At 26.5% G+C, this 23,497-nt stretch overlaps 1 protein-coding gene across 1 annotated transcript; it reads right to left on the bottom strand.

Moving 5' to 3' along the window:
• Positions 1 to 13,754: 13,754 nt before the first annotated feature.
• Positions 13,755 to 16,353, bottom strand: LOC136090502 (ATP-dependent DNA helicase PIF1-like). Its single transcript, XM_065817208.1, has 4 exons — positions 16,153 to 16,353; positions 15,147 to 15,233; positions 14,429 to 15,000; positions 13,755 to 14,328 (listed from the first exon to the last, which is right to left on the bottom strand). Exons 1-4 carry the CDS (start codon positions 16,351 to 16,353, stop codon positions 13,755 to 13,757), a joined length of 1,434 nt encoding a protein of 477 aa, XP_065673280.1.
• Between the last annotated feature and the right edge of the window lie 7,144 nt (positions 16,354 to 23,497).

The raw sequence follows: 23,497 nt of genomic DNA, 5'->3' as shown, positions 1-23,497 counted from the left end.
AAATTTAATTTAAGTAAATTGTTGGGTAATTGATAATTTATGCTTTCGCTAAAAATCACTAACATTTTTAATTCTCGTTCAGGCCATATGATTTGTTCAACATTAAAAAAGGGTATTGGTAAAGATAATAACTGTATGTTATTTAAAGTAAAGCGATAATAATTTCTTTCACTTGTCTTTGGAAAAAAAATTTGATAAAAACTTGTCAAGACTTCTGTAGGTTCTACGCCTATAGATGATGTACCGACGTAGGCCCATCTTGTACTTAAACCCCCAAATGCTCCTATAATGGCAGCTTTAAAAATACTTACAAAACCTTTTAAGGTCATTTTTTCTTCTGTATAGTTTCCGTTAGCTTCTTTAACATTGACATGATCGTTCCAAACTTTCCATAAAGCGTTAATTTTGATAGGAATATTGACAAGTTCTGTTTCTACATTAAACACGTTACCTTCATATTTTATTGTGTTTGAGTTGGTCATTATTTTTAATAAAAAACGCAATTTGCCATGGTACAATGTGTTTCATTTTATCTGTTTTAACGCTTTCTGTGAAAGGTAAAAGATTGTTAATATAAATATCTAAATGGACGTTTAAAATATTAGAATCGCGTGTGTCTGGAACCATAGGACTTGTGGGAGAATTTTGAACAAGTGCTCCGCCATATTTCGGTGTTACCATGGCATGAATAAAAGGACGCACAAAAGTTTCTTCTATATTGTTTAAAATAATTTGTCTTTCTGGTGTTAGATTTGCTATATCACCCGGAGCTACTTCTGGATGTTTTACGTAAAGAAAAAATTTTTACTACTTCGAGTCATCAACGAAAAATCGTATAAATTATCATATCTCGATTTATAAGAAAGGTAATCATATTGTAACAATGGCGTATAATCTTGTACACTATATTGTGTTGCCGATGTTCTGTTTGAAAAAAATCCAAAATAAGATAATAAGCCCTCTTTCATTCGTTTTATTACCAATACTCGATCTTATAGGGTAAAGATAAGAAGGGTTATTGATGTTGTCGTTTGTTTTTGGTTTAAAATACCATAAAAAGTTAAAATTAGGAGCGTTAATGTAAGAATAAGCTTGTATATATTGTTTGACGTTTTTCTTTGCATCTATATTTAATTTTGAAATTATAGTATTTTCGTTGTTAGTTATATAACGTAGGTAGGTGTTAGAATCAAATAAATATTTTAAGTTTAAATATTTTTGGTTAAAAATAGTATTATCTTTATTTTGATAACTTGAAAAAAAGTCACTAAAATAAAGTATTCTATTGAAAGAACTATTAAAAAGCTCTAAACGTCTGATTAAAAAATCGTCTTGATAAGGACTTGGAGAATAATTACCAAATAATTTTCCTGAAGCTAATACGCTCGCTATTGCTTCTTGATGAAATGAACTTATTTTTTCCATGTCTAATATATCAAAATTTGAAAATGTGTCTCAGGTAAAACTGCAAAGTTTGTATATAAAACAACATTTTTGGTTACGAGATAAAATGGAATTTTTCTATTTGGATTAGTAATCATGTCGTTTTGAATATCAATCATCATTTGTTTTATTGCTGGTTTAGTTTCCATTCTTAAACCATAATTGCTTTCTAAAAACAATATATTTCGTCTACTCTAGTTAAATTAGTAGGAACATCCATGCTCGCTAAATGTAAGATGGTATTATTTTTAAACGTAGGTTTGTCGATATCGTTTGGAGTCAAGGGTAAAGTAAAATCATTCAAAATATTATAATGTGTGCTCGCTTCATTTTTATTTTTAATTTCGCTAAAATAATATGTACTACAATCATATTTATTTACATCTAAAACATCGTCAAACGTTAAATTGTTCATTTTTTCTTTTTTTCTTTTTTTCTTGCAGTCTTTTCTTCATAGGCTTTAAAAAAGTATTAACATATTCACTAAAGTTTTTATAATAAATGTCTTTATCTTCTTCGTTAATAGGTAATAAATCTTCTCGTTTTACTTTAAATGTTGTATTTAAATCACGTACTACTCCCACTTTATAAATATAAACGGGAAAATAACCTTCTACTGAAGGGTTGACGCGCTTAGCAGTTTTGATAATAATTACTTTTTTTGTAGTGTCCCAATAGGGTTGATCACGAGTAGTCGATTTGCTAAAGGTGTTATTGGGATCTATTTTATATTTTTTCAAATAACATTCTGTGCCAACGGATAAAGGTTTATATATTTTTAAGTTTTTGTTTTTGTATTCTTTTTCTACTCGATGTAACATGTTGGAAGAAAAATGAAGACCTCGTCTTTTGCCATCGCAATATTGATCGACTAAACAAAGAGCTTTACTTTTGGCGTCGTCACCATCCAAATCTTCAGGAGCAATTCCACTCTTTACTCTTTCTTTTTCGTTTAGTTTTTGTTCAATGTCTTCGATATAAAAACTCCAATTGTTTTTTTGAAGTTCTGCTTGTTTTCTTAATTTTTGATAAAGTTGTTTTAAACGCCCTATTGTCGATTCAGCCAAGTAAGCTTTTCCATAATTTTTAGGACTAAAATAATAAAAGTTTTGTTCATAACACCATTCTTCCATTTTGTTATTAAAAAATTCGCCACCTTGATCTGTTTGTAGGTAGATAAAAGTTTTATCGTCTCTTTTAATATCTTCAAAAATATGTTTAAAACTGCTAAGCACTTTATCAGCAGTTTTTTTACTGGTTACTCTTAAATACACTTTTTTAGATACTCTGTCTACGACAACATATCAAAATTCGGGACGATGAGGAGCAAAATTTAAATTAAAACTGTTCATGTTGGTTAAATCAGCTTGAAAATATTGTCTAGGTCTATCGTATGAAAACTTTCTAAAAGAGTTCTTATTTGTTCATAAAATTTTAAATCGGTTGGATTTTTTTTAAAGTGTCAAATTGAAGCAAAACTTTTTTAATTTTAGGAACGTCTGTCAAAGCAAACAAACGACTTGATTATTTGGTCAATTGATTTTCTACAAGGTTATCAATAGCGTCTCTCAAATCGTTGTCCATTTTTTTAAAAAAAAATTTTTTGTTAGATTGGCTTTTGTTGTTCTGCTCTTTTTCTCATTGATCTCGTTTCTATTGGTTTTCTTTTTAATGTTACTCGTTCTTTTGTAGTTATGGTAGGTTCACTATCGTCAGTTGAAGCACTAGGTCATGTTGGATCAGAAGTGGTAGTTGTTTCAGATAAATCACTAGCACCTAATAATTCACTAGAAGTTTCAGGTGTTTCAGTAGGTTCAGCTTTAGTTGTTAAAATAGGTTCTTCTTTTTTAGTTTCTATCGGTGGTAAAAAGGGATCAGTTGCTCGCGTTCGTGGTTCTTTTTTGGGTGTAGGAACATGTAATAATGAAGCACTTGTTAACGGATGAGTGTATAAATTTCTTTTTTTTAAATTGCTAAGTAATTTTAAAGATTCGACAAAATTTTTAATATTATTTGAATCCATTTCAAAACATTTTTTATAAGATATGTAAAGTGAATTTAAACGACCAAGTTGAGAATAATACAATGAACCCATTATCATCAACATTTCAAGTATACTTTTTTCTTTGATTGTATTTTCTGTGTTATAAAATTGATTTGAATTGGATTTAATACGTTCCAATAAACCAATCATTCCTCCTTTAGCACAAGTTTGCTGTACATCTTCTTTTAATAGGACTACATCTGCAACATCTCTAAAAGGTAACGAAGGCACATAATTGAAAAAAGTTTTAAATGTTAAATAGAGCATATTTTCACCGATAGCTCTATTGGCTACCGCGTTCTCATCATAATTATTTATCATTCGATCATAAATATCTTTATTAGATAGTAAATAGCTGTTATTTTAAATATATTCTCTCAAAATCTCATATTTATCACCTCGAAACATTTCAACATATTGTGTACATCTTTGATTAATAATATCTTTTGTTTCTGTTAAAATTTCGAAAGCTCTTGTTCAAGCAAAACTTTTATCGCTAATAGTTTCGCTCTCTATAAAACCAGAAGTCATAACAGTGTAAGGATCACGAGATAAAGTACCAGCATAAACGCCTTCGGATGTTAATTTAGTTTCATTTCGGAAGGGTATATCGTATTTTTTAATAAAACTTCACAATTTGGCAAAAGTAAGTTGACGTATTTGATAATAATCGGCTACTATTCTCATGTTGCCTACAGAATGAGAAGAGGTAAGTAAAGTTAAAAATTCGTTTGCGTAAAAGGAATATTGTTTTGGATCGTTTATTTTTTCAAAAGCACTGTTTGAAACATTGTTAATAATACTCCCTATGGATTCTTCTACATCTACAACATTAGCTAGATATAAAATATAAATTTTTAAATTGTTCAAAGTTGCACTTTCGTTTCTCGGTTTATAAACGCGTAAAGATATTTGATGAGATCCAAATCGATAATTGACTTGATTTTTACACATATCAACGAGTTTTCTAGACAAGTCGGGAATTTTTTTAACAGATTCATTTTTATAAAGCTCTTGTAAAATTTCATTTGAATTGGGCGTTTCGTGAAAAGTTAAAAATTAACTTAGAGGTGTCAAAGTATAAATTTTTTTATGAGTTGATGGAATAGTGTTTAAAGTAGTAGATCGCGGTAGAGTGTTTAATGTAGATTGAATAGAGGTGGGAGGTGTAGTAGTCAGAGTGTCGTCTTGAATAGGAAATTTTCTTAAATTTCTCATTGTTCTTAAAGATTCGCTTATATTTCTTTGATCAATTTGATCGTTGAATTCGCTTTGTTTATTCAAATTTATAATAGTTTTAAAAGCATAAGCATCTCCTCCTACATTGAGATAAGTTTTCCATTTTTCTTGATCACTTATTAAACTTGTGCCAAATCACTGTTAAGCATGGTATCTAGAGGTAGTAAAGTATTTAAATTTTGTTGAAAACTAACTTCACCAGCAATTTGATTTTCAAGATTGATAGGATCTGCATAATTAAGCGAATTAGGTAAATCATATCTTTTAATAAGTTGAGACAAATCTGTTTTATTTGTTGGTTCAGATTCTAAGTTTACCTCTGTATTTTCTTGTTCATCCATTTGCAATAATTTTTTTATTAAAAACATCAATGTTGTACGCATTTTTGGCTAAAATTTTACGTAAAGTTATTAAAGGAGAATCGTTATAAGGTTTATATCTATTCATGTTTCATAAAAATACAAATTATTTTGAAAATAAAGTTCTTTTTGGCAATAATCAACGTCAAACTGCTGTCTTAATAAATCGATTACAGTTTTTGTAGGTTGTATAGTATCGAATGAAATTAATTTATTAGCATAATAATTTATAATTTCGTGATAAAGTTTAAAACGAGTAGAGTTGAAATATTCTTTTAAAACGTTGTAATTGTGATAAACAAAGTCTGATATTGCTTGATTTTTATCTTTCATTTTTTCTTTTTTCATGATGACTTTTCCGTTTTCATTAAATTTTGGATAAGGATATAAATATTCTTTGACAAAGAGTTTAATTTCTATACAAACGTATTCTTGAAAAGCATTCTTTATTTGTAGTCTTTCGTGATCAGATAAAAGTTCACATTTTAACATTTTTACAGCGTTAAAACGTGTCAAAATTTCTTTCATCCATATCTTAATTTCGTTTTCATCTATATCCTTCTGTTCATTTTGGGTATAAAAATTTGTCCTCGAACAGCCAACTTTTGTCTCATGGCTTGTCGTTTTCTTGTTTTGTTGATATTATTGCATAAATCGTAATCGCTTTTTTTAAAAATTCTTCACTTTTCCAATCATTCAGAATCAGAACTGGCTCTACTGTCTGAAGATTCGTCTGAAGATTCGTCTGAAGATTCACACAATCCTCATCGTTTTTGTCTTTTAATTTCTTCGAGTAATTGAGTAGCTCTTTCACTTTCGCTCCGTTTTCTTTTTTTTATCGGATTTTCTTTTTCTTTATTTATAACATTTTTATCTTCTTCGTTGGGTTTATTCTCCTTCTCTTGATTATAATTATTATGATGTGATTTGAGATAATAGTGATTTTTTAAATTTGGTGCTTTGACATTGGAAAGGATTGAAAACTAACAATTTTTTTGTTTACGGTCATGTCTTTATAATCAAAGTCCAATTTACCTTGAGCATCTACAGGAATAAATACTCTTTGTTCTTTACTCGTAATCTGCGTTCTCAAGCGTGCAACCGAGCTATTTCTTTTAAATAAAGCTAAATGCCCGTGTTGATTTGAAGTTTCTTTATTTAACAAATCAGTTTTAACGTGATGATGTGTTTTGCCGGTAGAAGGAAAATCACTTTTAAATATTTTTTCAATTTCTCTATTGTTATCAAAAGAAATAATACATTTGTAGTGAGAAACTAAATTATTCCAACATTGACTGGCTTTAGAAGGAACTGAATGAAAGACGGTAATGGTGCCTACTCCGTGATGAGAGCCGCAAGAACAAGCACTAGTATATTGTTGACTTTTTAAACAAAAAGCACTAATATCATCAAATAAAAGTATCGTTTTTAATAATCGATGATCACTATTTTAAATACCATATTTATCTTTTGAAAAACGAATAGCTCTCTGTATTACTGAATCTAAATTTTCTGGACTATTTACTGTTATAATATGATAAGCTTCTAAATTTTTTTTAGAAGAATCAATAATATTTTTCCATGTTTTGTGTTGTGATTCACTAGGTTCTCTCATTTGTATCACAAACAACATTTCTGCATCAGGAAATTTTCCACAATGCAATAATTCTCTCGCCATAGTTAATTTTCCGCTGTTTGTAGGTCCTGTAATAATTGTATTTTCAGAATACACATCTTGAGTAGGTTTAAAAATATTAAATTGAACTCGTGAATTATCTTCTTCATTTTTAAGTTCAGTTTCTTTTGATGTTCCTTTTAAATAAAAATCATGAAAACCTTTTTCGTTTAATATTTCAGTTATAGATCTATCATCTTTTTTTTCTATAGGTTTCTCTACAGGTTTTTCTACAGATTCTACTTTTCGTTCAATAGGTTTTTCTTCTTTTTTTCCATTTTTTATTAATAAAAAAGTAACATATTTTTTAATTTATATCTATTTTTTACAAAAAATTTACAAAAAACGGTCTAAAATAATTTTTTTAATGTCTATTCTTTGTATGTTGTTCATCGCATAAAGTAATTGTTCTTTGGTTCCATTACGACTCCATATTTTTAACATTTGATAAGCTTTTTCTTCAATATATCTGTAATCTGCATCAATAAGATCCAGTTCGCATTCGTTTACTTTTAAATATCTTCCACATGTTTTCCAATCTCGGTTTAATCGTCTTGCAATTTCTGTTAATAATATATTATCAATCATTTTTTTCTTTACCTAAACAACAAGTAAATTCTCTTTTTAACACTTTATTTAAATATTTAACAAAACGTTCACTAGAACCCTTTAAAATTTCTTCGGGGATTAATTGAGTACTAAGAGGTGTAATTAAAATGATACGTGAACTACGTAATTCTCCTGTATGTTGCATATATTCGAGTAGGTTTTTTGTATTTTCCTCTAAATAAAAATCATTTAAACCCATCTCTTTTAACTTTTTTCATGTTGTTGGATTGTTAACTTTTGATTATAAAAATTAAATTCCATTATTTTTCTTTATCTAAACAAGTGCAATTATAATGTTTTCTATTGAAATTTTTGCAATGTATACAATCTTCTTCATAACATCCTACATGACACGTAAATCGCAAATAATCAATCAAACATTCAGTACAACAACTTAAAAATTCTTCAGGAAATAAATCACGTCCGTTGAGAGTAATGAGAATCAAACGTGAAGTATAAAAAACTTTATTTTTATTTTTAAAATAATGAATTTCGTTTTCTGTATTTTCTACTAAATAAAAGTTATTAAAACCAACTTCTTTCAATTTATTTTCAAGTTGTTGCGTTGTTAATTTTTGATCAAAAAAATTAAACTCTATTTTATTTTTTATATAAAAATTTACAAATTTATTTTTTTTTAAGATCGTATAATAAAGGGATCAAAACTTTCCCATTAAACATGGTCATTGTTTGATAACGTTCTGATTGTTTTATTATATTTTTTTCAATTTCGAGTAAATCTTGAATGTGTTCATCACTACAAAATTTTTCCATATCAGGTAAAACTTTTAAATTTGCTTCTCGTATTGGTTCTAAAAGATAATGATCTCGAATTTCAGTCATGACGCCGTCATCAAAAACATATTTTTTCTGTGTAAATCTTTTTGAAAAATCGATAACGTGTGTTTGTATTTTAACTTATTTGTAATTAATACTCATTCTATTTTGTTGAATAGATTGTTTTTCTTTTACCACTGCAAAAGGAAGTTGTCTACTCAATCTTTTTGCGGCAAAAGTATCAAAACCGTTAACATAACTTAAAAATAAGAGTTTAGAATTAGGTAGTCCTTTAGCTCTATTTTTGAAATAGTTTTCTTTTTCTTCGTCTCCATTGATGCTGTGAACGCCATAACATTTAGGTCCCATAGCAAAAGCTTGAGCAATGTAATAGGGAGGAGGTATTTCATTTTGAAAATGATCCGTTTCTTTGGCGTAAAGAGTGGAATAAAAAGGGTGAGTTTTTTTATAACTGGAATAATCCGTCCAACGATCGCCAAATTTTGAAAAATAAATCCATTCTTCTACTTTTTCGAGAAACGTTGAAGAAAGCATATTGTTTTTCTTTTTCTTTTGCGTAATGCAAAAACAACCAGAATCAGTATCTGTTACTACCAAATGTTTTTCAGCTCCATGATTTCTTAATACTTGTCCCAATTCCCAACTAAAACGTCCTACGTTGAGTTTAGCATAAGATAAAATTTGTGAAGCTACAATACGTAAAGATTTATTAATGAGTTTGCATTTTTCGCTGGTTGTTAAAATGAGAGCATTTTTATGATCTTTTATTTTTAAAAGTTCAAAAACATCTTCCATTTCGTAATGATTATTTTCATCATGAAATAAAATACTTTTTGTTTTGACATCACTAATCAAATTGAGAAGAATTTTTTTTAAATAATCGTCGTAATTAAAATCAACAGTGTCGTAATAATCTAAACAAACTTTTTTTTCAAAAACGTCCAATTTATATCTTCCAGGTTCAACAGCAATAAACACTGATTCGTTATATAACAAATTTTGAAAATGAAAAGGCAATAACAACCTAATATTTTCATCCGTTTGACCTTCTCTAATTAAAACGCGACGAATGTTTTGAAAATTTTCAATGAGATTTTAAAATGATTTTTCTTCGTGATTGATAAAAGTAGTATTTCATTTTTGCGCAATTTGTTGACTTAATGTGCCGTAATGTCCGTTAATCTGCAATTTACAAGAAGCATCGACTACTTTGTCACCCTTTTTAATGGCTTCTTTTCTTTTTTCCATATTTCTTTTTACCATTTTTTGAGCTAAAGGATAACGCCATAAAGGAAGTACTTTGTAAATTTTTCAACAACACATCCACAACACGTAGTCAACCATATTAAAGTGCCTAAAAATTCACACATTTCAAGTGAACTTAATTTCATGACCAATTTAATGGTTTTGTCTTTTTCTATAGTATATTTTCCATTGTTTTTGAGATAACGTTTAGATACAATTTCAGTTGGAGAATAATCCTGTAATAATACAATTTCTTTTTCTATTATGGGTGAAAAACCTCCTACTTGATCTTGATACTCTGCTTTCATAATAATTCGACAATGGACTAAAGCACTAGTTGAGAATCCGTTCAAATTAATACGATAATATTTTTGAATCACATCCTCTAAAGTAACACATTCCAAATCAAAAGAATATTTCTTGTGAAAAGGTAAGGGCTTTAATTGAGCTCCTCCGTATTGACCATTTTCGTCCATAAAAATTAAACAGCCTCTTAATACGCTATTTAATTTGAGTTCTTTTATTTTAGGTTCAAAATGATCAGTATCAATGGCGAATTTTTGTGTACCGTTGGTTGACATGCCACCCCGAATACTTTTTTCAATCATTTTTTGATGTTCGTTGGTTGGAGGAAATTGAATAGGAATTAAACTGATTGTAGAATTTAATTTGCTTGTATAACTAAAAATGCTAACATGATTGAGAATATGAAATTTTGTAAATTCAAATGTTCTTTCATCAAAGTCAATCATAACAGAACCCAATACTACTGTGTCGAGTATAGTACATATATGTAATAAGGATTTTAAAGTTTTACTATTTAAAAATTATATTTTTAAATTTCATATTTTTTGAACACTTTTATAAGCCTCTTTGATTTTTTTAATTTCTTCTTCTAAATTTTTAGATTTTGTCAAATCGTTTTGAGCAAATAATTCAATTGGTGGTATTGTTTTATATTCAATGTTTAATAGTTCATCCGTTATTTGTGAGTAAGGAAATAATGTTTTTTTAATAAAACAGTTTTTAAACTCTATATTGTCAGTAAAATGATTAATTTCAGGATGTAAAGGTCGTAAATAATGAAACATGCTGTTGATAATTTAATTTTGAGCTTTTTGAGATAACATACTACAGGCTTATTCTAAGGAACAATTTAAAATTTTTAAGCTATCTATAATTTTAATATGTTTACCAATGCAAATAATATTGAGTTTGCTCACATTTTTAGATATAACAAAAACATCTTCCATGCTGCTATATTTGATAAAAGCGTTAAAAGGTGTTGTTTCAGATTCAGCCAAATGACCGTATAAAGGAATATCCAATATTTTTTTTTGGACCTTCTACAATCATAATACGATTATCAAAAGAAGCATTGTGAGCAAAAACAGGACAAGATAAATGTTGATTATATCTGCCTAAATTTTTGTTGCAATAATCGTGAGCCAATCCATAAACTTGTCATGAAAAATGATCGTGATCAACAACTAGATAATCTTCAAAAGCGTTGAGAAAAAAATTGCATTTATTTAAAACTTTTTCTCTATTTTTTCCATCTTGAATAAAATCTGATAAACTAAATTTTTTTTCAAATTATTTATTAAAAGAAACCAACATGCAATGATACCATAATTCGTAGACGGGTTGCTTCAACTTTCTTATAAGAAACAAAAAAAAGAGATTATCTGTATTTTGACTGCCTACTTTGTTGATACATTTGCGAATGATTTTGACTAAAAAGTAGGGATCATCTAACAACTCCATATATTCTTGATCAAAGTAGTTTTCGAGTTGATGATCTGTCATGATGAGGGAAGTCAATTGTTTCATATAATCTACAAGTTCACCACTGGTTATTCTCACATAATCACTTAACAAACCGTTAGTAGCAGGTAGGTATTGAAATTTTTCCCACCATCTACAACAAATGTAAAACAAACTCAATACTTGAAATAAATCTTGTTTTATTTTTTCCACATCGTTATTGATTAAATAATTTTGAACATTCAAAGGCAACATGAACAATTCTAAACGTCCTACTCTTTGAAACATGATATTAACAACTTGAATTCGTTTGTCGTTGTAAATACGAAATTCATTATGATTTAATCTTTCTATTTCTTGAGGAGTCATGTGAAAAAATTTATTTTTATAAATATCAGATTGATGTATTTTATCTACAGGATATCTACAAATAGAACATAAAGGATTTTCTTCTTGCCATATCAAATTTCTTTCTTCAGATGATATATTTAAATTTTGAAAACGCGGTAAACATATTTAATAGAGTTTATGATTATAATAGAGTTTATGATTTAATAGCTAAAGCTATTAAATCATAAACTTGTAATTCCATTTTTAAATTTTCATTATTTTCACAAGTTGAATTTAACTTTTCCCACAATATACGTCTGCGTGTTTTGTGAAGTAAAGAAATTCCTGGTTGAAAATAGGCATGTAGACACGTTAAAGGATTTCTTTCTAAACTTTCAATAGTATTTTCATAATAAAAAATCCATTGAGTAATCACGTGTCCTTGTTCATCTAAACCAAAACATTCTCTTGCTAATGTTTCATGAATGCATTCAATGACGATGGAATGACAATGATAACTCAACTCATATAAAGGTTTAACTTTTGAAGTGGGATTTTCTTCAAACTTTGTAATATTTGTTTCACAATCAAACGTCATTAAAAAAGGAAATAAGTTTCTACTTGTACACATGAATGAATTTATTGGGCGATAGTTACTAATGCAATCGTTGTATGTAAATTTGTCAGGTTTATAATAACCTTCACATTCGTGTGTCTCTGTAGTAAATTTTTTTCCACATTCTGAAGATTGAAAAAGAACACGTGACTTGTTAGAAGAAAAATGTACAGTAGAAAATTTTTATTCAACATACTTGAATGAAAAGCATGAAAAGAATTGTTTTTTTGAAAAATACAAATTTTTATAGTGTTTTTTGTTTTTTTCCGTTGATTAGCTTTATTTTTTTTCTCGTCATTAATAAAAACTCTTTGAGAATCTTGATCGTCTTTGGTAATGTTTGCGCTTTTGTAGACCACTTTTAATAATTCTGTAAGAGTACTTTTATATTGGGATTTTAATTTAGAATGCAACAAACGAATTTTGGTATTACTTTTGTTAACAGCGAAAATTTTAATGTTAATACGATCAAAAGTATTTTCATAAGCAAAACAGTGACATAAATCAATCAAAGTTTGAAATGACATATTTTTAGATTTTTTTTTTAAATTTTGTAAAATGTTTTTCCCAGCCAAAATATTTTGTTCATCTTGATCTTCAAAAAGGAGTTTAAAAATATTTTCTTCTGAATATAAATCAGTTGCATTTTTTCCAAAACTTTTTTATTCCATTCTTTAATTGTGCACACATTCCATTGAGGAATTAATAAAGAGATTAGAAAAGCAGAATAAAAACATAAACCTGGTTCAAATAAAATACTATAATCTAAAAACATTTTTCTTTTTTATTCATAAGAGAGTTTTGTATAAGTTTGAGCTTTTAGCGGACTTTGCCATTGTGTTATAGAATGACGTATATACCATTCACCAAACCATTCGTTTGCATCAATTTCTTTGCTTCTCTTTTGTTGATTTTTAAATGAAATTCTTTTTTTGTTTTTTTCGTAATATATTTTGTCGTGTTTCTCTCTCTCTCTTATTTTCTTTGCTTCTTTTTTTTTAGTCAAAAGTATTTTTTTATTTTTTTCGTAATATAATTTGTTGTATTTTTTCTTTTTTTGATTTTGTTCATCTGTCGTGAGCATTTTTATTTTAAACCCTGACAATTCAAAATCTCGTAATTTTATCATTGACCTTTCTGTTAAATTGGATAGAGTTTTAATTTTAAAATTACATAATCGTATCAATTTCCATCCGCTATCGTTTTCTAAAATATTAAAAACAGCTCGTACATTGACATCTTGAATAAAACGTAAATTAGTCGGTCCTTCTGATTTTATAAAATAAACAGGCGAATTGGAACAACGTTTCGCTATTTTACAATAACCATTTTCAATAGATTTGCAAGACAAAGTAACAATATTATAACCAATTAAAAAATTTTGAAACAAGTCAGCCAAATGAACTGTTTTTCATTTGCGTTTCAAACCCTTCCATTGTTTTTTGTTCTACATCATAAACAATTTCATCTGGACTTTGAGTTTCTGAATAAAGTTGTGATTCTTCTACAATATCTTCATCTTTATAATCATCTTTAACGTAAAAAAATTGTTCAGTGTATATACTGTTGTTACTAAATTTACTTTCTTCAGTTTGAAATTCAAATTTCATTTTTTATATCTAAAAAAAATTACATGTATTTTTTATAAAATTCCAAAACATCTGAATCAACAGTAATACTTTTAAATATTTTTTGTAATTCTAATTTATTATTAATAATTATAAAAATATCATTAATATTACAAACTCGTGATAAAGAAACATAATAAAGACTATTATTAAAAGCCTTTGAATTAAATTTAACAACTGCTTTATTCATTGTACATCCTTGCGCTTTATGAACAGTAAAAGAAAAAGCCAATTTTAAAGGTAAACCCAATCTTGAGCATACAACAGCATGACAACAATCTAAAATTTCTTCTTTAACACATTCAATTTTGACTTCTTTTCCATTCATATTGACCCAAACAGCATTATTTTCTATTAAAATGACTGTGCCAACAGTGCCATTGCACAACCCTTCTTCAACATTGATATTTCTTACCAGCATAACAATAGCTCCAATTTTAAGATAAACAGCTGCTGGAATTTGAAACGAACATTGTTTGTTTGGATTTTTAATAACATCTTTAGCGTAAAACCAATAGCCTTCGTTCTTTATACTTTTCATTTTATCATTATTATAAAAATCAACTTCCACATTTCTAAAAAATAATCTTGTATATTTATTATTCAAATTTTCATCTTTTTCAAAACAACGTGTCATAAAATAATCAATAGTTTGATCTGAAACTCGACCAAAACGTATTTCGTTTAAAGCTCCAAAAAATTGTGCATCTTTTTTTTTGCTTAAAGCATTCGGTTAAAATCAAAACTTCTGTCATGTATTGTTGCCATATTTTAGATTTAAAAACAAATTCTCTTTTAATAGGTGGTAATTGAAAAAAATCACCACAAGCAATAACTTGTATACCACCAAAAAATTCATCAAACCATTGTTTAATTTCACAAGCTATTAAATGCAACAAATCAAATGTTTGAGCATTAATCATTGAAATTTCATCAATAATTAAAACATCAGTTTCCAACCACGTTTTTTTAATATCTGGATGCATATGTCGTTTATAATAAGCTACACTTTTAACACCTGTTTCTATACCAGCAAAAGCATGTATAGTGACTCCATTTAATAAATGAGCTGCTTTTCCTGAACTTGCAGTAATATGTATTGTTTTATAAATTTGTATACTTTGATCAATTTCTTTGACAATATAACTTTTTCCACAACCAGCACTACCAGTAAGAAAAAAATTGATTCCATCATCAAGCCATTGAAGCGCTTTTTGTTGTTGTGAAGATAACATTTTATTATTTTGCTGAAAAAAAAAATTTATTTTGAATATAAATACATTACAGCATATTTTACAAAAATCATCATATATATAATGTTCCTATCAATGAATTTTTCCAGTTGATTTGAAAAATTGTTTTTGTTTCCATTAACACGTGATAAAAATCTCACAGCTAATACTTCATCGTCGTTCAATACATTTTTTTGTTCGTTTAATAACTCCAACTTTTTATTATCATTTTCATTTATTTTATTCATCTAAAAAAAATTTTAATACACTTGATCATAACATTTTTCACAATATATAAATGAACAATTTTCCCCATCAGAATATCTATATTCATCACAATCCTCACATTCGTTTAAATAATGTTTACATTTTTCAATTTCTAAACATTTTTCTTTTACATGATTTAATAAATCTTCTTTAGATATCATTTTATAAAAGTTATAAAAACTTTCAAAATCCAAATTCAAATAAACATGATAATGAATTTTTATATATTGAAACACCATCAAAATCAATATATAGGGTACTCTTTTCATTTCTTCATTGAAAAACCCATCCCACTTGTATTTCAAATACCATTTACAATGACGACATAAAATTTGTCTTGAAGTAATCGCATTCATTCAAATTTCTTCTAAAGTAGCTGGGTGAACTTGATTGAATTTATATATGCTTTCCATCAAAAAATCCAAATCATTTTCTGTTAGTTGCATTTTTTTTTATTATATAATCTAAAAAAAAATTCTTTTCAATATAAAATTACAATTAAGTAAAAAAATTATTATTCTATATATAATCCATTCACTAAATTATAGTCTTTCTTTTCGGAATTATTATATTCTAGAATCTTTAACTCGTTTTTTTTTACAATCACAACATATATTGTTCACTAAACATGGACAAGAACCCAAACAAAGAATTTCGTCTTTATGATATTTATAAGTATTCCGTAGCAAATCTTCTCATAAACCAATTTTTTTAGCACTCAATATAATTTTATTTTTCATTTTTTTATTATGTAATCTAAAAAAAATTTATTCAAAAAATTAAAAAAAATACAAAAAAAATTTAAGTTTAATTTGATGATTCGTCTGAAGATTCATCTAAGGACTCGCATTCCATTTGAAATTTTTTCTCGAGATCGTTCTCATATATATATTTCTTTACTTTATCATGAATATGAATACAAAATTTACATGGTTTTTCAGCATTACACTTGTTTTCACATGAATCCATAGATATTATAAGTTTTTCTATTTCTCCACTTGTATCCGATTTCGCAACATAATCCAAAAATTCATCAAGATCAATATCTGCATCCATTAATTCCTTATATAAATCAAACTCTGTAAAACTTGTTTTAGGCATTTTTTATTATGTAATCTAAAAAAATAATACAAAATGAATCAATAATAATATTCGTAATTGACATCATAAAAAACTTTCTTTATTTTCATAAATAAAATTCTTATTATTTGAACATTCTAAACACAATTGCTCTAAACAAATACATTTAAACATTTCTTTTATTTTATATTTATGAATAGGAAAAGCCATGTTCAAAAAATACTTTGAAAAACCACTTTTGATCGAAATTTTTATTATCATATGATAATATTCTTTCACTGTATCCACTAAATAATCACAAGTTAAACAAAGAATTTTATATTCGTATTCTTGACATTGACAGTCGGTCAAATAAACAATCTTTTTCTTTTGATTATTATCAATTTCCAAAAGTTGATCTTTAGTTAAATTGATTTTATTCAAAGCTTTCAATATCATCTCTTCCATTTCCATTTCCATTTTTTTATTATGTAATCTAAAAAAATACATATTGAAAAAATTCTACCAAAAAACTATATCCAAAAATACTTCTTAATTTAACATAAATATGACAAGCATTCAATTACAAAATACACAAATAGGAGAACAATCACATTGTGCAATTTTACAAAGAGCTTCGTATACAAAATCACGTTCTTTACAAATAACATGGAGCAATGCTTCCATACAATTTATTTTTTTTGCAACTTTTTTACATATTTCCGAACCGTGTAGACTTAAACACCATCCTGAAAATAACAATTCCGCAAAACTTTGTAATAAAAGTCTTAAAAAATATTCTGAATATTTTTTAATTCGTAGTTTTTTCGGTTTGATTTGTCTCACTTGTTTTAAAAAATCATCCAATTCTTCTTAAGACATTTTTTTACGATGTAAATCTTCCAAACACACCTATTTTATTACTCGGAGTTTTTCTGCTTTTATTTGTCGCACTTGTTTTACAAAATCATCCAATTCTTCTTGGGACATTTCTATACGATAAAAATCTTCCAAATACACCCATTTTTCTAAATCTCTACGAACTTTATTGTAAATATCAAATTCCAGTACTTGTATTTCTTCATCTTTAGGATGCAAATAAATTAGTTTTGCAAGATCATTGTTTCAATTTTATCAATAACAATACCAAAACTTCCATCTTCATTTTTAACAACTTCACCTTCATAAAACACTTCCATTTTTTTTATTATGTAACCTAAAAAAGTAATTACAAAAAATTTATAATATAGTATATTTTTTAAATATTTTAAGTACACATTGTTTAATTTTTTCTTCGTTAATATATAGTCGAATTAAATCCAAATTTCTTTTACAAGAATCACAAGGTTGCAAACCAGAACAATTTTCTTCATAGCAAGAACCCACACCTTTTCTCATTTCTTTTATCGTTGGACTATCATCGTGAAAAACAGCCACGTCTAACAAAAGCTTTGTAGTTAAATTTTCAACATGATATTCAAAAGACATTTTATTATGAAAACTAAAAAAATACAATAAAAATTAATTAAAAATTATTTTATTTATGAAAAATTTCTTCGAATGTTCATTCATTGCATAAACAAATTTAGTCTTTCGACAATTTGGACACAATTCTATATGTTGACATATTGTTGGCAGTGGTGTTATAAAACTATTTGACTCTTGTACTATTATTTTTACCATTTTTTTATGTAATCTGAAACAAAATCTAACTTAAAAAAATACAATAAAAAAAAATTTAAAATGAGTTGGTTCCATCAAGAACTTTGTTTACATTATTTATTAATGTTTTAAGATCAGATATCACGACGGTTATTTCTTTAATACGTTTTTGACATTCTGAACAAAGAGCTTCACATTTACAAACTTCTAAATAATCACCAGTTGAAAGTTCTTCTTTTGTAACTGTTTCAATTTCCATTTTCTATTATGCAATCTAAAAAAACAATAAAAAAATTTATTTAATCTAACAAAATAAAAAAAACTTATTTAATCTTCAAAAAAAGTGCTCAAAAATTCCATTGTTTTTATAAATGAATGTTGTAATTCTTCGCGAATACGTATTGTTTTTTCAACCTTATGTTCAAAAAAAAAATGATTCATTATTTCTTTGCGAAATTCAGGAACATTTTTTTCAATATACTCAAACATAGCCATTTCTCTTTCTTCTTGTTTTTCTTTATCTTCTTCTATTTCTCTTTTAAGCCATCCAATATGTTCTTGATTTGTCGTAAATAATTTGTACATGGCTTGCAGATACACTGTAAAGTTTTCAATCTGTTTTTAAAACAATCTTTTTCAGCATCTCTCGTATTAATTTATTCATTTCTTCTATAGCTTCATTTAAAATGTCGTCATGGAAATTATTAACAAAATGTTTAAAATCTTCACCAAAATCAACAAAATATTTTACTATTTTATATTTAACAGCAACATCTGCGTTCAGTTTATCCATCTTTCTGTATTTATGAGTGATGTATTTTCCAGATATGAATTTAAATTTTTCAATTAAATCCATGTTTTTAGTTTACCTAAAAAATACAAAAAATTTAAAATACAAAGTTTAAAAAAGACAAAAGTTTAAAAAATTACAAATTTTTAAAAAAATCACAAAGTTTAAATATACAAAAAAAAATTTTACTCGTTAATAATATATAGAAAAGTAGTGATAAAATAATTTTTAATTGTTTTTTTTAACAATAATCTTTCTTCGTGAATAGATAAATAATTAAAATCTTTCATATCAATATTAGTTTTTATATGCGATAACATAGCTTGATCTCGTCTGTTAAATTCTTCTTTTTCTCTTGATACAATAAAATTATCTTCTTCAATTCCAACATTGGAAATTGCAATCATATGACATAACATTTCTGTTATCAAATTTCGCAAATTTACATTTTCTTTTATAAATGTGATGTTTTCATTTATCGCTTCTATTATTTTTTCAATCTCCTTCAATATTCCGTCTTGATGTTCATCCATAGTTATAAAATCTTGCAGGATAACAAAATGAAAATAAAATTCTTGAGATAATTTTTCCAAAGAATTCCATAATTCTTTTTCAGAATGATGTATTGCCCCATATTTGTTAATGCATTCGATTTCATATTTACTCCAACTACTTTTTTTAACAACAGTCTCCATGTTTTTTTAGTTGATCTAAGAAATAATTACAAATTAAACAGTTAAATTATTAAAAACATATTCTAAATCGTGAGTATGTTCAATGTGTTTATAACTAAAAGTTAACAATTCTGATAAGTTTTCTGCAATTGCTTGTAAACTAATTATATAATTATAAATAAAACTGTTCTTTTCCATTTCATTCATGCCATCTATGATAATTATTTCTATTGAATCTATATATAATTTTTCTCTATCGCCACAAACACGCTGAATTTGAGAAAAAATATCCAAATACCTTTCCAATTTATTTAACGACATAACTTGAATTGATTGCATAAAAGAGCTTTTCATAGCATTAAAATCTTTAAGCACATTACTATATGAGTTTGTTTCAAAGTTTTTAACATAGCCCATTATACTTGATAAACGACAATAAGGGTTCTTCATCATGTCGTAAAATAGTATCCCAAGCTTCTTTTGAAAGCCAGCAATTCATTTTTATTAGTAGACTAGAAAAAAGTAAATTAGAAATTGATAGATAAATTCTTAAAATGATCTTCTAAATGATTTTCTACAATAAACTTTTAAGCAAAACTTAATAATTCTCAAAATTTTTCTTCAAAAAAACTTAAGTCATCATTCATATATTCATTGTCAAAAATTTTTTTTCATAATTTTTTGAACGTTCACATTGTTCTCGAATACAAACAAAAACAATCAAATATGCATTTAGATTATCCAACGAAATATTACCAATAGTTTGTTTAAAAATCATTTTCATATTATCGAGTTTATCATGTGTGTCATTAAATGAAATAATTGGTTTATTTTCTACATATCCAAGTATTTTTTGTAAACGAGAATGTTGTTTATGATCGAGTTTAAAAATACTTTCCCAATCTTGATTGATTTCATTTTCTTTACGAATTTGTTCGAAAATAGTATCCTAAGGATGTTGAATCATTTTAATTAGTTTATTTGCGATATGTGCGATCTCAACAAAACAAATAATTTATTCAGATGCGAATTGCAATTATCAAAAGACGACAACAATTTTAAAATGCCCAAAAGCGAAGTTACTAATAATGTAGTTTTTAAATTTAATCACAACAAAATGACCAAAAAAGTATTGGAAAGTTTAATGGATGATATGCAAGCTGCTCAAAACAGAGCTTATATGTCAGTGGCTTATCCTAAAACTCACGTATTAAAAACAGTCGAGTTTAACAATTATCCGATACGATTAGGAAAAGAAGACGATGAAATTTATATTACAGAATATGAAAGATTAATGGCCATAGAACCTTCTTTTCACAACACTATAAATAAAAATGGTGTTTCTAGAAGTTTAAATCAAAATTTGAAAAAAGTCTGTGCTGAGTTAGCTGAAAAAGAAACAAACGAAACGCCTGCAAAAAAACTAAAAGTCGAAGCAGAAGTACCAGAAGAAGATGAAGAATAATTATTTTTTTCGTAATTTTTTAATTGAATTAAAAAAACCTGTTTTATTCATAAAAAACTTGTTTTTTCTTAACATTTTTTCCTATATAAAAAATTCAAAAAATAATATTCTAGTTCATTTTTGAAAGAGAAAATGACTAGCAAACAACTAGACGAAAATCTAATCAAAGCTGTTTTACTTTTTTATCCAGATAATGAATTACATCCTAAGTTATTTGAATTTCATTATTTAAATAACACTTATGAAGAATGGCAGGATATTATATTATCATATTTAAAAAAATTTAACTTGGAATTAAATTTGGAAGAAAAAAAATGGATTGATTTATATTATATTTTTATAGCAAAAGACTATGAAAACTCTCTTCATTTATTTGAAAAAGCTTCTCGTTGTGATATGACTTTTGAAGAACAATCACCATCATGGAGAACTACCATGTTTGAAGTATGTCGCCTGATTAACGATGATTTTTTAAATATAACAAAAACAACGTAGAAAAGCAACACGAAGAACAAAGAAAAAAATTGGACGATTTTATTAAAGTGTATAAACTTTATTACAAAACGAAAGATACAGAAAAGAAATGTACACCGTGGAAAAGCAAACTTAAACAAACTTTAAAATATTATTTTTTATTTCCTTATATATCTAACAAATGGAAATATGATGAATTGAAGAAAAATTGTAAAATATTAAAAAATGAGTATCCTGCTTGCATAGAACAACCACTTTATTTTTCATACAACGATAAAGTTTTCTATAATGGATATTACAGCATTTATACACCTGTTCCTATTTATAAATATTTTATACTCGAAAAAGTTCATATAGAAGATGATAAAGTTTATATTTATAAAGCTTTTGATCGTTGCAATTTTCACAATAAAAAATTGATAGAAATGTTTCCTTCTGCTCAATGGTTTTTTTTCTTTAAAAGAAATTTTAACATTTCAAAGATTTTATACAGAAAAGAAAACGAAGTTTATAATTACGAAAACAACAAAATAGTATCAAAACAACCTATTCATACAAACATTCACTACACCAAATATTATGTGACTGCAAAAGAAGGATTATAAACAAGACATTTTTTATTTTTTTTTTCCATTTCAAAAAGTTGATATACAAATTTATTTACTTGAAATATATTATCAAAACATTCACATTTGTCTTTTTTGAATATGTAAATACATTTAGTATTGTCTTTTATAAATTTAATAAAACTTGCATATTCGATAACACTAAACTCTGTACACTGTCGCACGTTGCCAATTTTTATAAATCCATTGACAAAATCTTCTTAATACAAACTAAACATGCACGTTTCATATTTAGGACAATGTTGCAACGTGAGTTCTTTATTTTGCTGATTTAAAAAATGTTCCATACATATATCTTCATTTTTGGCATATAATGGTAAACGAGAAATATTAGGAAATAATAACCTATTTAAATCGAACATATATATTTTTTGTTCTTTTATTGAGCGCAATACATCATTTTCCAAATTACCACCTTTATAAAAAACAAGATTGTATTTGTATTTCGAAAATATAGCTTTTAAATAATCGACAACAGATCTACAAAATATTATTTCGACTGTATATTTAAAAGTAGGATAATACTCTAAACCATGAATGTTATTTAAACAAAATATACAAATATTTTTTTCTCTTTTCTCCTAATGTGTCAAAATGCACGCAAGGAAACACTTGTGTATGGAAAAATTGTTTATCACCAATTGAACGCAGACATAAATCCCTTATACAATTTCTTCCCCATGGATGAATTTCATTGTTTATAAAAAATTCCAAGTCCAACAACCACAACTAAAAAAATAATTCTTTTTTAAAAAAAAGAAACGGATTCTTTTAATAAAATGAATAAAAAAGTATAAAAAAATCAGTTTTTGAAAATTTTTTACATATTTTTTATTATTAAAAAATGAATCGCGTTGATAGCATTATTAAAAAAATTCATAACAATTGCGCAGTGTGCGCGCTTGATGAAGTATCTAAAAAATATGAATATCGTGAAAATAATTCTGGAAATTCTTCACATAACTTGAAAATCGTCTGATTTTCAAGAAGAAAAACATTATACAGATAAAAAAATAATTGAATTTTTACAAAATGTACTCGATTCTAAAAGAATAACATTAAATTCCTACAGTATTGAAAAATGTTTTAAAAATAGTGAATTTAAACATTTGCTCGAAAATCCACAACTTTGTTCAAAACATCTCGAACGCCTTGACAAATTGAAAGAACAACATCTCGGCGATAACAAAATAACTGAATACTATAGAGCTAAACTCACTATTTTGTTGCTTCAAAGATATATCAAACCTACTTAAGATCAAACAGATGGCGATCAAACAGACGGTTTTGTAGATACGTTTACTACAAAAATATTACCTACTGTCTCTTCTTTGATAGAAAAACTAGATGGAGCGTTAAAAAAAAAAATCTGTTAAAAGAAACATTGAAGGAATTATAAAAGAAGGAACCAGCGATAAAAAAACTTTATTTATGAATATATTACACGCTATTGTAACCATATTTATTACGAGTTTTTTTAGTTTAGAAAACGAAG

Source organism: Hydra vulgaris, chromosome 14 (genome assembly GCF_038396675.1).
Source record: "Hydra vulgaris chromosome 14, alternate assembly HydraT2T_AEP".
NCBI classification, from domain to species: domain Eukaryota; kingdom Metazoa; phylum Cnidaria; class Hydrozoa; order Anthoathecata; family Hydridae; genus Hydra; species Hydra vulgaris.
Note: the sequence above shows the minus strand (reverse complement) of the source record. Positions and strands in the feature narration are given on the sequence as shown.

Bases quoted from the DNA above. Each gene is read 5' to 3' on its own strand.
- LOC136090502 (XM_065817208.1), bottom strand. From the start codon at position 16,353: ATGCCTAAAACAAGTTTTACAGAGTTTGATTTATATAAGGAATTAATG. The intron at 15,001-15,146 runs GTGAGATTTTTA...TTTTTTTTTCAG, and splicing joins ACGACGATGAAGTATTAGCT to CAAAATAATAAAATGTTATC. The intron at 14,329-14,428 runs GTTTTGGTCGAG...ATTATTTTTTAG, and splicing joins TGGAGCTTTAAACGAAATAC to AAATGTGGAAGTTGATTTTT.